Source organism: Notolepis coatsorum, assembly GCF_963971535.1.
Source record: "Notolepis coatsorum genome assembly, chromosome: 3".
Classification (NCBI taxonomy): Eukaryota; Metazoa; Chordata; class Actinopteri; order Aulopiformes; family Paralepididae; genus Notolepis; species Notolepis coatsorum.
Window position 1 is genome coordinate 82,806,029 of NC_140167.1, and position 15,000 is coordinate 82,821,028.

The 15,000-nt window shown below is 45.8% G+C and overlaps 1 protein-coding gene across 1 annotated transcript in view; it reads right to left on the minus strand.

Moving 5' to 3' along the window:
• The window catches only part of ror1 (receptor tyrosine kinase-like orphan receptor 1), a 275,320-nt gene that overhangs the window by 10,267 nt on the left and 250,053 nt on the right, over positions 1–15,000 (minus strand). Inside the window, 3 exon segments of the mRNA XM_084309728.1 lie at positions 7,441–7,655; positions 10,687–10,932; positions 14,562–14,879. Coding sequence (XP_084165854.1) covers positions 7,441–7,655; positions 10,687–10,932; positions 14,562–14,879 — 779 coding nt within the window.

The window sequence follows — 15,000 nt, forward strand, 5'->3', positions numbered from 1 at the left end:
GCATGTTTAAAGGTCCCCTATCTTATAAATGGCATTTTCCAGTGGTTTGCATTGTTTTCTAGCAATGTGGGGTTGTACCAACACTGACTAGGTGTGAAATTCTCATTCAGGCGCATTCCTCCAGTTCAGCTGACACAAGATCCTCCCCCACTAAACCAAGCCATTCTATCAGACAGATAGAGAGAGGCTCTCATATGGTGCAAGTCTCGGAGCAATCTCTCCTCTGTCTCTCCCCCTGCTTTTGACACACACACTTGCGACTCGAGAGTCTCTCTCTCTCTCTCTCTCTCTCTCTCTCTCTCTCTCTCTCTCTCTCTCTCTCTCTCTCTCTCTCTCTCTCTCTCTCTCTCTCTCTCTCTCTCTCAAGTTATCTGGGTGACTGTCACTCAAAGCACATAGCGAGTATGGGCAGAGCCCAGCCAAAAACTTGCAGGGCAGAAAGTGGTGCACCAAAGTACTTGATTAAAAATACAAAACAATGAATTTTTTGGAGAGAAAAAAACGTACAGATGTGTTCCATAGACTCACAGGAATAGTGTAAAATTGCCAGAATAGTGAAAGAAATAGCAAAATAGTTCCCCTTTAACTCATTCAGCGCCAGGGGTCGCTGTTTACCTTCTGGGTAGAACGCCATCGCTGTAAGTCAATGGGGAGACTGCGAAACTTGCGAGTGCTTAAAATATATGAAATATTATAGCTATGGATCTAATAACACCGGTCGATTGTCAACTTCTGGTCAACATGCAAAAAACAGATAATTTTTTCATCCGTACATTTCCGTTTTATACCGTTTGGGTGATTCTTAGTAATCCCAGGAAAAGACACGATAATAGCCCTTTAGTGAAATCCAGTTATCACGTTGTAATTTTTCGAATCTTCCTGAAATCAATGCTAGATTATCGTTATTATCCTTCCTCATGCACCCATGAAATGGGGCTTGGACCGGCGCAGAATGAGTTAATAAAAGAAAAGTAAACAGAGCTCAGGAGGAGGGTCAGGGGATTTAGACGGTATGTTCCTTTAAGAGGGCGGTGCTGGAGAGTCAGTGAGGGTATGTTCCTTTAAGAGGGCGGTGCTGGAGAGTCAGTGAGGGTATGTTCCTTTAAGAGGGCGGTGCTGGTGAGTCAGTGAGGGTATGTTCCTTTAAGAGGGCGGTGCTCAGTGAGTCAGTGAGGGTATGTTCCTTTAAGAGGGCGGTGCTGGTGAGTCAGTGAGGGTATGTTCCTTTAAGAGGGCGGTGCTGGTGAGTCAGTGAGGGTATGTTCCTTTAAGAGGGCGGTGCTGGTGAGTCAGTGAGGGTATGTTCCTTTAAGAGGGCGGTGCTGGTGAGTCAGTGAGGGTATGTTCCTTTAAGAGGGCGGTGCTCAGTGAGTCAGTGAGGGTATGTTCCTTTAAGAGGGCGGTGCTGGTGAGTCAGTGAGGGTATGTTCCTTTAAGAGGGCGGTGCTGGTGAGTCAGTGAGGGTATGTTCCTTTAAGAGGGCGGTGCTGGTGAGTCAGTGAGGGTATGTTCCTTTAAGAGGGCGGTGCTGGTGAGTCAGTGAGGGTATGTTCCTTTAAGAGGGCGGTGCTGGTGAGTCAGTGAGGGTATGTTCCTTTAAGAGGGTGGTGCTGTTGAGTCAGTGAGGGTATGTTCCTTTAAGAGGGCGGTGCTGGTGAGTCAGTGAGGGTATGTTCCTTTAAGAGGGCGGTGCTGGTGAGTCAGTGAGGGTATGTTCCTTTAAGAGGGCGGTGCTGGAGAGTCAGTGAGGGTATGTTCCTTTAAGAGGGCGGTGCTCAGTAGTCAGTGAGGGTATGTTCCTTTAAGAGGGCGGTGCTCAGTGAGTCAGTGAGGGTATGTTCCTTTAAGAGGGCAGTGCTCAGTGAGTCAGTGAGGGTATGTTCCTTTAAGAGGGCGGTGCTCAGTGAGTCAGTGAGGGTATGTTCCTTTAAGAGGGTGGTGCTGGTGAGTCAGTGAGGGTATGTTCCTTTAAGAGGGCGGTGCTGGAGAGTCAGTGAGGGTATGTTCCTTTAAGAGGGCGGTGCTCAGTGAGTCAGTGAGGGTATGTTCCTTTAAGAGGGCGGTGCTGGAGAGTCAGTGAGGGTATGTTCCTTTAAGAGGGTGGTGCTGGTGAGTCAGTGAGGGTATGTTCCTTTAAGAGGGTGGTGCTCAGTGAGTCAGTGAGGGTATGTTCCTTTAAGAGGGCGGTGCTCAGTGAGTCAGTGAGGGTATGTTCCTTTAAGAGGGTGGTGCTCAGTGAGTCAGTGAGGGTATGTTCCTTTAAGAGGGCGGTGCTGGTGAGTCAGTGAGGGTATGTTCCTTTAAGAGGGCGGTGCTCAGTGAGTCAGTGAGGGTATGTTCCTTTAAGAGGGCGGTGCTCAGTGAGTCAGTGAGGGTATGTTCCTTTAAGAGGGCGGTGCTGGAGAGTCAGTGAGGGTATGTTCCTTTAAGAGGGCGGTGCTGGTGAGTCAGTGAGGGTATGTTCCTTTAAGAGGGCGGTGCTCAGTGAGTCAGTGAGGGTATGTTCCTTTAAGAGGGCGGTGCTCAGTGAGTCAGTGAGGGTATGTTCCTTTAAGAGGGCGGTGCTCAGTGAGTCAGTGAGGGTATGTTCCTTTAAGAGGGTGGTGCTCAGTGAGTCAGTGAGGGTATGTTCCTTTAAGAGGGCGGTGCTCAGTGAGTCAGTGAGGGGGGATATCACTGGAGTTATGAAAGGGACACATGGTTTTAGTTAAGACTCCCTCCCTCCTCCTCTACCCCCCCTCCCGCTGGGCCTCACGTCGTCCTCACACCAACACGGTCACGGGTGTGCGTCTGTCTGTGTGTGTCTGTCTGTCTGTTTGTCTGTCTGTGTGTCTGTGTGTGTTTGTGGTGGTAGTGTGTGTTAGCGGTGGTAGTGATGCTGGTGGTATGTGTTTTATTTTTGTGGTTGTGTGTTTATAGTGGTGTTGGTGATGGTGTGTGTGTGTGTGTGTGTGTGTGTGTGTGTGTGTGTGTGTGTGTGTGTGTGTGTGTGTGTGTGTGTGTGTGTGTGTGTGTGTGTGTGTGTGTGTGTGTGTGTGTGTGTGTGTGTGTGTGTGTACTGTATGCAAGTGATAAGTGTGCAGCCATAGGCAGCAACCCCTGGGTGACCCTGGGGCAACGCCTGCTGGGAAACCGTGACACTGAGAAGAGGGAAGATTGCGTTCACATGCGCTTTTCAAAAATAACTTAATGGGAAGGATGTGCTTGTACATTTGAACAGTTCCATGATACGTGGCTGCGTTGTGCTGGGAAAGAGATCCGCTTCTACTCTGAGGCGAGATCTGTATTTATTTTTTATTAATGAGGTATGTGGATGTGAAGGGACAAGCTTTCTCAGCACAGCATTACACAACACTGGGTACTCGTTCAGCCGGGTGACCAGATGCAAAAAGTCCAAAAGCAGGACAACAGTAAGATTTTGGTGGGACAAAGTGGGACAAAGTGGGACAGATAGATAATGTAAATTTAATAACTCGTCTTCACCAAATAGATAAAGGTTAAATCAAAATAAATACAAATTAAATACAGAATTATATCTCTCCACATTCATCTTGGCACTGGCAGCCGGCTTGTTACCACCTAACCTTTAAATATTCAAACTTTATCACTTGACAGGAATGTCTTGTGTTCGATATATTTTTTTTTTGCTTCGAAAAGAGGGACATCCTCTCAATATGTGGGACGCGGTCTCAAATGGTGGGACAGTACAACCAAAAGGGGGACACCTGGTCACCCTACGTTCAGGACTGATATCCAGAACTTTGCGAGGGCCTGTCCAGTGAACTTGACTTTCAGTAGCTCGTCACACGAAAGACCACTGAGCGCCTCCTGCTCAGACAGTGGGAAGCCTGTTGTGTCCTGCGTAATGAACGGATCTTGGATCCAGTTTTCCGTGCTCTCTCTTTCGGGAAAATAGTTCTGAAATGTTCAATGTAGGGCTGACCTTCGAATCATTTTTTGGAATTCGAAGCTTCGGGGCAGAGATTTGAGGCTTTATAAAACACAAATCTGTCAGTGCCGAGTCCGACCTCATCTTAAATAACAAACAGCATTGCTTGTTGTACAGTAGTTAAAGAGAGGCAGAGTTGATTTAGCAAAAAAATAAAAAATAAAAAAAATCATATATATTTTTTTAAATAATCGAATTTTATTTTCATATTCGAATCCCATGCCCATCGAACGAAGCTTTGAAGTATTTAAGACAGCCCTAGTTCAATGAGCCCTTCTATGTGGCTACAGATGATGGGCTTCAAATCATTTTTTGCAACATTCTGTTCCTCCAAAAAGCCATCAAGCAGAGTAAATACCCCAAAATCTCTGATTATCCTGGAGTGCCACTAACGTTGTTTCTTAATCCAGCTCTCCATTTGAGCTGCGAGTCCAAACAGGTCTGTGTCCCGACCTTGTAGTCCCAGATTCAACGCATGGAGGCGGTCAAAGATGTCGGCTAGATATCCCAGCCGTGCCAGCCATTCATTATCAGCACATTTCTCTGCCAATGGGTTGTTTTTGTCTGCAAGGAAAATCTGCGTTGATGAAGGGGCAAGACATGGCAAATACACACAGCTGCCAGGTGGAAAACTTGATTTGAGTTGGGCTCATCATTTTTTTTTATGTTGTTGTTGTTGTTGTTGTTGTTGTTGTTGTTGTGCCGTCACCTACCCGCAACCCCACTTTTGGTCGCGACCCGTAGTTTGAGAACCACTGTCCTAGAGGCTTTTGAACACTGGGAGACAACAGTACTTCATACAATACAATAGAGGCCAACCACGGCATGTTTAGAATCTGTCCTCCATGTTGGAAGATACAGCAGTTGCTATGTGATGATGAGAAATATATACAGAAATGGTGTTATATTTCTGGATCTGGCAAACGATGCACCGCGGGAAGAGTAACGCTTGTGCTTTGTGTTTTACCTGCTTGGCCGCTACACAGAGGTTTGGCACATTTATCTTTTGAAATGCAATGTGATGTAAATTCAGACATGAGGAATAAAGAGAGGGAGAGAGAGAGAAATACAGATCCTGAGATGTCCAGCAGAGAAGGGCAGGGTGGACAGATCAGAGAGAGAGAGAGAGAGAGAGAGAGAGAGAGAGAAATTCCTATGCCTGCTGAGTTCAAATGATATCCATCAGAGACTAGCAGGAGAACACACGCACGCACGCACGCACACACACACACACACACACACACACACACACACACACACACACACACACACACACACACACACACACACACACACACACACACACACACACACACACACACACACACACACACACACACACACACACACACACACACACACACACACACACACACACACACACACACACACACACACACACACACACACACACACACACACACACACACACACACACACACACACACACACACACACACACACACAGTGTTCATAGCCCCCACGATACTCTGTATGACTTTCTCAGTCATAATAGTACACTCACTGCAGGCTAGTTTCAAGCTTCAAGTTTCTTTAATAGTTGTCATACAGAAGTACAGAATACTTTTATACAAAATGCTTCTTACTGTTACGCTCCAGAGACTGTGCTAGACAAGATAAGTATGAAATAAAATAAAGTAGCATGTAAAAAGAAGTAAAAATAGAGGTCACAGTGTTCAGTATAGACATATGTACAATGTTCGATGCAGACTAGAAGTAACTGAGTTACCATACAATATACAATATACTATGCAATATACTAATATACAATACTATATAGTGCAAAGCAGAAATGGGATGAGGTACAATTTAGGTACAATTTACAGTAAGGTGTATGAGTTGTAGTGCAAATCCTTTACCAATAAATATAAAGTGTGTTTAGGTGTTCTAAAGTGTGGAGAGTGGGTGCTGCAGTGTGTTGTTTGTTTAAAGTGAGTGTGTGCGTGTGGATGTGTGTGTGTGTGTGTGTGTGTGTGTGTGTGTGTGTGTGTGTGTGTGTGTGTGTGTGTGTGTGTGTGTGTGTGTGTGTGTGTGTGTGTGTGTGCTCTTGAACATCTACTGTATGTCTAGGATGAAATGTCCCCAGAAGGATAGAAAGATAAGCTATTAAAAAGAGGACGATGTTAGGTTCAGGTTAGTTAGGGTTAGAATAAGGGTTAGGTTCAGGTTAGTTAGGGTTAGAATAAGGGTTAGGTTAAGGTTAGTTAGGGTTAAAAATTTGAATAATGGTTAGGTTAAGGTTAGTTAGGGTTCAAATGAGGGTTAGGTTAAGGTCAGTTAGGGTTAGAATAAGGGTTAGGTTAAGGTTAAGGAAATGAATGTAGAAAACAATGTGCGTGTAGTGAATGTGTGTGTGTGTGTACGTATAGTGTGTGTGTGTGTGTGTGTGTGTGTGTGTGTGTCTTGCGGCGTGTGCTGCTGTCTATGCGAGGAATGCAATAGAGACTATAATGATGAGTCAGTCAGACAGAGGCTGTCTGTTAGGATAGCTTATTATCTCCATGTGTCCAGAGAGAGAGAGAGAGAGAGAGAGAGAGAGAGAGAGAGAGAGAGAGAGAGAGAGAGAGAGAGAGAGAGAGAGAGAGAGAGAGAGTGAGATATATATATATATATATATAGGCCAAGGGAATTCCAAAGCCCTCTTCTCCACCATCACCAAACTCCTCCAGCCCCCTGACAACCACCTCCAGACCACCTCCTTCGATCTCTGCAACAGATTCACGGAATTCTTCCAAACCAAGATCGATGCCATCTACCAGCAGCTCCAGTCTACTCCTGTGTCCCCCACACCTCCGGTTAGACCTCTACACTACCCAGCCACTCCTAGTGCTTAGACCTCTACACTACCCAGCCACTCCTAGTGCTTAGACCTCTACACTACCCAGCCACTCCTAGTGCTTAGACCTCTACACTACCCAGCCGCTCTAGTGTTTAGACCTCTACACTACCCAGCCGCTCCTAGTGCTTAGACCTCTACACTACCCAGCCGCTCCTAGTGCTTAGACCTCTACACTACCCAGCCGCTCTAGTGTTTAGACCTCTACACTACCCAGCCGCTCCTAGTGCTTAGACCTCTACACTACCCAGCCGCTCCTAGTGTTTAGACCTCTACACTACCCAGCTGCTCCTAGTGCTTAGACCTCTACACTACCCAGCCGCTCCTAGTGCTTAGACCTCTACACTACCCAGCCGCTCCTAGTGCTTAGACCTCTACGCTACCCAGCCACTCCTAGTGCTTAGACCTCTACACTACCCAGCCGCTCTAGTGTTTAGACCTCTACACTACCCAGCCGCTCCTAGTGCTTAGACCTCTACACTACCCAGCCGCTCTAGTGTTTAGACCTCTACACTACCCAGCCGCTCTAGTGTTTAGACCTCTACACTACCCAGCCGCTCCTAGTGCTTAGACCTCTACGCTACCCAGCCGTCCCTCGTACCATTATGTTCCAACAGAAACGCGGCGGTCTTACCTTGGGCTTGTAGGTGGCGGTGAGCATGGACATCTCCACGTTCTGCCCTCGCACCGGTTTGGGCTGGCGCGGGGCGGGGGGGCTGGAGGACTTCTGGGTGTTGCGGCAGACGCAGATGAAGAAGAAGAGCAGGGCGATGGACAGTGGGATGGCCACGCTCGGTACCAGGATGTAGAGGATCTCCATGTTGCTGCCGCCGCGCGTCTCCTTGTAGTCTGTGGACACGTGAGAGAGAACACACGTGACGAGGGAGAACACACGTGACGACGGAGAACACACGTGAGGAGAGAGAACACACGTGACGAGGGAGAACACACGTGAGGAGAGAGAACACACGTGACGAGAGAGAACACACGTGAGGAGAGAGAACACACGTGACGAGAGAGAACACACGTGACGAGAGAGAAGCACACTACAGCTAGCATTGTGACCACACTAGAGCTAGCATTGTGACCTGGTGTAACACCAACATGGTCACCACTAGAGCTAGCATTGTGACCCGGTGTAACACCAACATGGTCACCACTAGAGCTAGCATTGTGACCTGTGTAACACCAACATGGTCAACACTAGAGCTAGCATTGTGACCTGTGTAACACCAACATGGTCACCACTAGAACTAGCATTGTGACCTGTGTAACACCAACATGGTCACCACTAGAGCTAGCATTGTGACCTGTGTAACAACAACATGGTCACCACTAGAGCTAGCATTGCGACCTGTGTAACACCAACATGGTCACCACTAGAGCTAGCATTGTGACCTGTGTAACACCAACATGGTCACCACTAGAGCTAGCATTGTGACCTGTGTAACACCAACATGGTCACCACTAGAGCTAGCATTGCGACCTGTGTAACACCAACATGGTCACCACTAGAGCTAGCATTGCGACCTGTGTAACACCAACATGGTCACCACTAGAGCTAGCATTGTGACCTGGTGTAACACCAACATGGTCACCACACTACAGCTAGCATTGTGACCTGTGTAACACCAACATGGTCACCACTACAGCTAGCATTGTGACCTGTGTAACACCAACATGGTCACCACTAGAGCTAGCATTGTGACCTGGTATAACACCAACATGGTCACCACACTACAGCTAGCATTGTGACCTGTGTAACACCAACATGGTCACCACACTACAGCTAGCATTGTGACCTGTGTAACACCAACATGGTCACCACTAGAGCTAGCATTGTGACCTGTGTAACACCAACATGGTCAACACTAGAGCTAGCATTGTGACCTGTGTAACACCAACATGGTCACCACTAGAGCTAGCATTGTGACCTGTGTAACACCAACATGGTCACCACTAGAGCTAGCATTGTGACCCGTGTAACACCAACATGGTCACCACTAGAGCTAGCATTGTGACCTGTGTAACACCAACATGGTCACCACTAGAGCTAGCATTGTGACCTGTGTAACACCAACATGGTCAACACTAGAGCTAGCATTGTGACCTGTGTAACACCAACATGGTCACCACTAGAGCTAGCATTGTGACCCGTGTAACACCAACATGGTCACCACTAGAGCTAGCATTGTGACCTGTGTAACACCAACATGGTCACCACTAGAGCTAGCATTGTGACCTGTGTAACACCAACATGGTCAACACTAGAGCTAGCATTGTGACCTGTGTAACACCAACATGGTCACCACTAGAGCTAGCATTGTGACCTGTGTAACACCAACATGGTCACCACTAGAGCTAGCATTGTGACCTGTGTAACACCAACATGGTCACCACTAGAGCTAGCATTGTGACCTGGTGTAACACCAACATGGTCACCACTAGAGCTAGCATTGTGACCTGTGTAACAACAACATGGTCACCACTATAGCTAGCATTGTGACCTGGTGTAACACCAACATGGTCACCACTAGAGCTAGCATTGTGACCTGTGTAACAACAACATGGTCACCACTAGAGCTAGCATTGTGACCTGGTGTAACACCAACATGGTCACCACTAGAGCTAGCATTGTGACCTGGTGTAACACCAACATGGTCACCACTAGAGCTAGCATTGTGACCTGTGTAACAACAACATGGTCACCACTAGAGCTAGCATTGTGACCTGGTGTAACACCAACATGGTCACCACTAGAGCTAGCATTGCGACCTGTGTAACACCAACATGGTCACCACTAGAGCTAGCATTGTGACCTGTGTAACACCAACATGGTCACCACTAGAGCTAGCATTGTGACCTGTGTAACACCAACATGGTCAACACTAGAGCTAGCATTGTGACCTGTGTAACACCAACATGGTCACCACTAGAGCTAGCATTGTGACCTGTGTAACACCAACATGGTCACCACACTAGAGCTAGCATTGTGACCTGTGTAACACCAACATGGTCACCACACTAGAGCTAGCATTGTGACCTGTGTAACACCAACATGGTCAACACTAGAGCTAGCATTGTGACCTGTGTAACACCAACATGGTCAACACTAGAGCTAGCATTGTGACCTGTGTAACACCAACATGGTCACCACTAGAGCTAGCATTGTGACCTGTGTAACACCAACATGGTCACCACACTAGAGCTAGCATTGTGACCTGTGTAACACCAACATGGTCACCACACTAGAGCTAGCATTGTGACCTGTGTAACACCAACATGGTCACCACTAGAGCTAGCATTGTGACCTGACCTGGTGTAACACCACACTACACTACACACTACACTTAAACTAAACTAAACTAAACTACACTAAAGTAGCATAGTATAGGGCGGCTGGGTAGCGCAGTGGAGAATGCACTCGCCTACCACGCAGAGACTCTGGGATCGAATCCAGCAGTCAGCGGTACCTCCGGCTTGGTCAGTCGTCCCTACTAACACAATTGGCAGTGTTAGCGGGTGGGAAGCCGGCGGGGTATGTGTCCTGGTTGTTGTAAACTGCGGCTCCTACTGGTCGGTCGGGGCGCCTGTTCAGCAGGGAGGGGATCGGGGGGAAATAGCGTGAACCTCTGCACGCGTTACATTCCCCCAGTGAGAGTCCTCGCTGTCAGGTGAAAAGAAGCGGCTGGCTGACTCCACATGTATCGGAGGAGGCATGTGGTAGTTCTACACCCTCCCTAGGCCGACAGTGGGGCAATGCGCGCAACGACCAGGAAGGGAATTGGCATAACAACTAAATTGGGATGGGAGCAAAATACAGAAAAAATGAAAAAAATAAAATAAAATAGCATAGTATAGTGCAGTAATAGCCTCTCACCACAGATGGGTATGTCACAGAGCTCCATGCGGACGCCCTCGTCCAGCGTGAAGCACCAGGGGCCCTCGTGCTTGTTGCCGGGGTTACGGCAGTAGGAGTGGCCCCCGTTTAGCTCCGCGTAGCGCACCGCCAGGTAGGCGTGGCTGTGGGGGTACTGGGAGTTCCACGGCTGGCACTGACGACCAGACTTAGTCACACTGGAGGTCCCGCGGTAGTCAACACCACTGCTGTTGAAACACTTGTGGTCTGGGGGGGGAGAGAGAGAGAGAGAGAGAGAGAGAGAGAGAGAGAGAGAGAGAGAGAGAGAGAGAGAGAGAGAGAGAGAGAGAGATGAGCAAGGAAATCAGATTTGGGCCACTTTCGTGTGCAGTGTGAACATAGCCCATATCAGGGTTTAGAGCAGTGATTCCCAACCTGGGGTCCGCGGACCCCCTGGGGGTCCGCCAGGGGGCGCAGGGGGTCCGCCAGACCACAGATGATTTGAGTTTTTTTTTTTTTCTTTTTTTTTTTTTTATTGTTATTATTTTTTTTATCATCAGAAGCATGAATAGTCTCTCCACTACAATAAAAAAATAAAGATAAATAAATAAACATCTAGACATGATTTTTGAATGTTAACAGTAGGCTACCGGGTAGCCGCTAAAACGCGAATCAGTTGACTGTATCACTTTCTGTAGCTAGCCTAGCACGCTAGTTAACTTTCTCGGCTCGTCTGCAGTCAGCCGCCAGAGGCGAAAATGTGTGACAAACGAAAAGGAGATGATGGCAGCTCATCTGCAAAAAAAGTTAGGACCTACAGCAATCGCGAAAATTACATCACCATGGGCTTCACTGAGGGACCAGACAAACGACCTGAGTGTGTGATTTGTGGAGAAAAGTTGGCAAACTCGAGCCTGAAGCCCAGCAAGCTGAAGAGACATCAGGCGTCTAAGCACCCAGAAACCGTTGGGAAGGATCCAGACTTTTTTCGGAGGAAAGAACAGTCTCTCAAGGCGAACAAGCCTGTTGATGTTAGAGTAGCGTGGAGCAGGGGTGGCAGTGATTTACAGAAGGCTACCGAAGCCTCCTTTGAGTGTTCGCTTTTAATTGCAAAAGCAAAGAAACCGCACAATATTGGCGAGCAGCTCATCAAACCAGCCTGCATCAAAATGGTTTAGAAACTGTGCGGCCCACAGGTGGCGGATAAACTAAAATCAGTACCACTCTCGAACAATGTAGTGAAATACCGAATTGATAAGATGTCAAGTGATTGCGAGCAGCAGCTGTCAGAAAAGCTTAGAAAGGGTCCATTTGCCATACAACTTGATGAAACTACAACTGTCGCAGACGAGGCTGTGCTCATCGTTTATGTGCAATATATTGAAAATGAGGATCTGAAGCAGGACATTCTCATGTCAGTCAACCTTACTACCACCACTCGAGGTGAGGATATTTTTACTGCAGTGGATTCTTACTTCATTCAACATAAATGCAAACCGTTCACCATTAGGGCCTGATTTGAGAGGATGAATACAGGATTTGAATATTGGCCAAAATTTTGAAATACATAAGGTGCAAGATTAGATTTGTTGATTGAAGGCACAAGTCAAAGAAGCATAGTGGGTCTAATTATGGTGCATATGCCTGTGTATAAGCAGTTTGTTATTAAAATGACAAAAAAAAGGTATTAAACCCAGCTAGGACAGATTCTCTCTGCTACTGATTGGAATTTCCTGTCTCATATTTAGTTTAATTTGTTGCATTAATTTGTTCCATAAATGCAAACCGTTCACCATTAGGGATTGATTTGAGAGGATGAATACAGGATTTGAATATTGGCCAAACATTTTGAAATGCATATGGTGCAAGATGAGATTTGTTGATTGAAGGCACAAGTTAAAGAAGCATAGTGGGTCTAATTGTGATGCATATGCCTGTGTATAAGCAGTTTGTTATTAAAATGACAAAAAAAAGGTATTAAACCCAGCTAGGACAGATTCTCTCTGCTACTGATTGGAATTTCCTGTCTCATATTTAGTTTAATTTGTTGCATTGATTTGTTCCATAAATGCAAACCGTTCACCATTAGGGCCTGATTTGAGAGGATGAATACAGCATTTGAATATTGGCCAAACATTTTGAAATGCATATGGTGCAAGATGAGATTTGTTGATTGAAGGCACAAGTCAAAGAAGCATAGTGGGTCTAATTGTGATGCATATGCCTGTGTATAAGCAGTTTGTTATTAAAATGAAAAAAAAAAAAGTATTTTATGGTATCTTATTAGGAGGGGGTCCGCGAATTTCATCAGAGATGTTTGGGGGTCCCTGGGGGGAAAAAGGTTGGGAACCACTGGTTTAGAGGACAATGATGTAATGTTCTGTTTCCATGATTTCAATCTAAAGCTTTAAATAATGCTTATAAAATGACATCATACTGATCCACCCAACCAACAGCTCTGTGGATATTATATTCAAAATAAAAATGTTATCTATAGCACCTTTAACAGTAACCTTACTTGTTACTTACTTGTAACCTCCGAGCAGAATACATACATTCATCCAGATGGAATATAATATGATATTTTGAGCTCAGAGCCTTGACATTTAGCCTTCATCTTGTTTTCATACCAGCGCTCGTTTCCCTGTGCTTTTTCTTTTGTTGTTGTTGTTCTTAGCTCTATTTTATAAAAAAATATATATAATTCTTATGTACCTTAGTTGCTATTGCATGTATGTGTTTTATTACATGTATATGTATATTAGTGCTGTCAATAGATTAAAAAAAATTAACTAATTAATCTCACAATTTTCTGTAATTAATCTAGATTAATCTAGATGAAAAATATCATTTTTCTACTTAAGACTGAAGCTCGTAACATATATTTACTTGAGTAAAATCATGGAATTAATGTAAAATCAACACAAAGAAAGTATATTTAGATTCAAAGACTATTTTAATAGTCTATTTTTTAATGACATGTTGCACAGAACGATACAAGCTAAATGCTCCTCCCAGGACTCATGTCGGTCCCACAGAAAGGAAAAGAGTAGGGTTATTACCAGTCGAGGAGAGAGTCAAACAATTAAAACTAAACCACATGTATGATATAGTTAATGGTAGAGCCCCACAGTACATGTCCTCAAATGTAGACATGGTAAGTAATAAACACCACTGTAACACAAGAGCCAGCATTATGTCCTGCTGTGTTCCTGATGTTAAGAGTAAGACGGCCAGAAACTCTTTTTCTACACTGGTATCTCCATGTGGAACAGCCTGCCTTCGCACATCAAGCAAAGCCAGACTAATGCGTTTTTTAAAACAAAGGTAAAGGCGCTTCTTTGGGAAGAAGTGTAGGTTTGAGATTAAAAAAAATTCCCCATCTTCTCTTAGTGTAGTGCAGGATACGAAACGTATTTTATGTCTTGTTTTTATTGTGTTTTTATTGTTTTTTTTTTTTTTTTTTTTGTATTGTGTTTTTACTGTGTTTTTATGTTTTCCATCGAGGACCACTTTGGAAATAAGTGTTTTAAGTAATGCTTTTAAGTGCAATCCTCTGGAGTGCAGATACTGTGGTTTTCCTAATAAAATAAAATAAAATAAAATAAAATAATATTATTACCCATTTGAACAGCCCAAATGAGTCTTCTCTCCTCCACACCACCTGTGCTGCTATTTTCCTATTGCTAGGTTTTTAGTGAGTTTGTTCCTCATCTTCATCGGGGCATGTCTGGGAGTGTCGCATATTTGGATTTTATGGTGGTTTTTTTGTTCTTGATTTATTGTGATGTTTCTTCTTGACTTGTTTAAAGAAGAGACTTGTCCAGCCCATGGGGACATTACCTTGTGATCTCGGGCTTTGCAAATACATATGGATTTGATTTGACTTGACTTACTCTTGTTAATAGGCTCAGCCATGGGGATCCCTATGCGGAGGCAGTTTGCGGCCTCTGGGCTGTCGTAAGCCGCCAGGTCGTCGCAGTTCGGGAGCTTCAGCCTCTTCAGGATGATGGGGTTCGAACGTGCGATGATGTACTCCGTCTTGCACAGGTCGTTCTCCAGGATCTCGCACTCGTCCTTGCAGAGGTCCCGGGGCCTCTCCGTGCCGGAGCTGCGGTCGCAGGTGGGGAAGGCAAAGTGGCACAGGGAGGGGATGGCAAACTGGGAGCAGCGGTCCGACAGGTGGTTGGACGTCCCGATCATAGTGAAGGCGGCTGGCGGGGACAGAGAGAGAGAGAGACAGAGAGAGAGAGACAGAGAGAGGGAGAGACAGAGAGAGAGAGAGACAGAGAGAGAGAGAGAGAGAGAGACAGAGAGAGAGAGAGAGAGACAGAG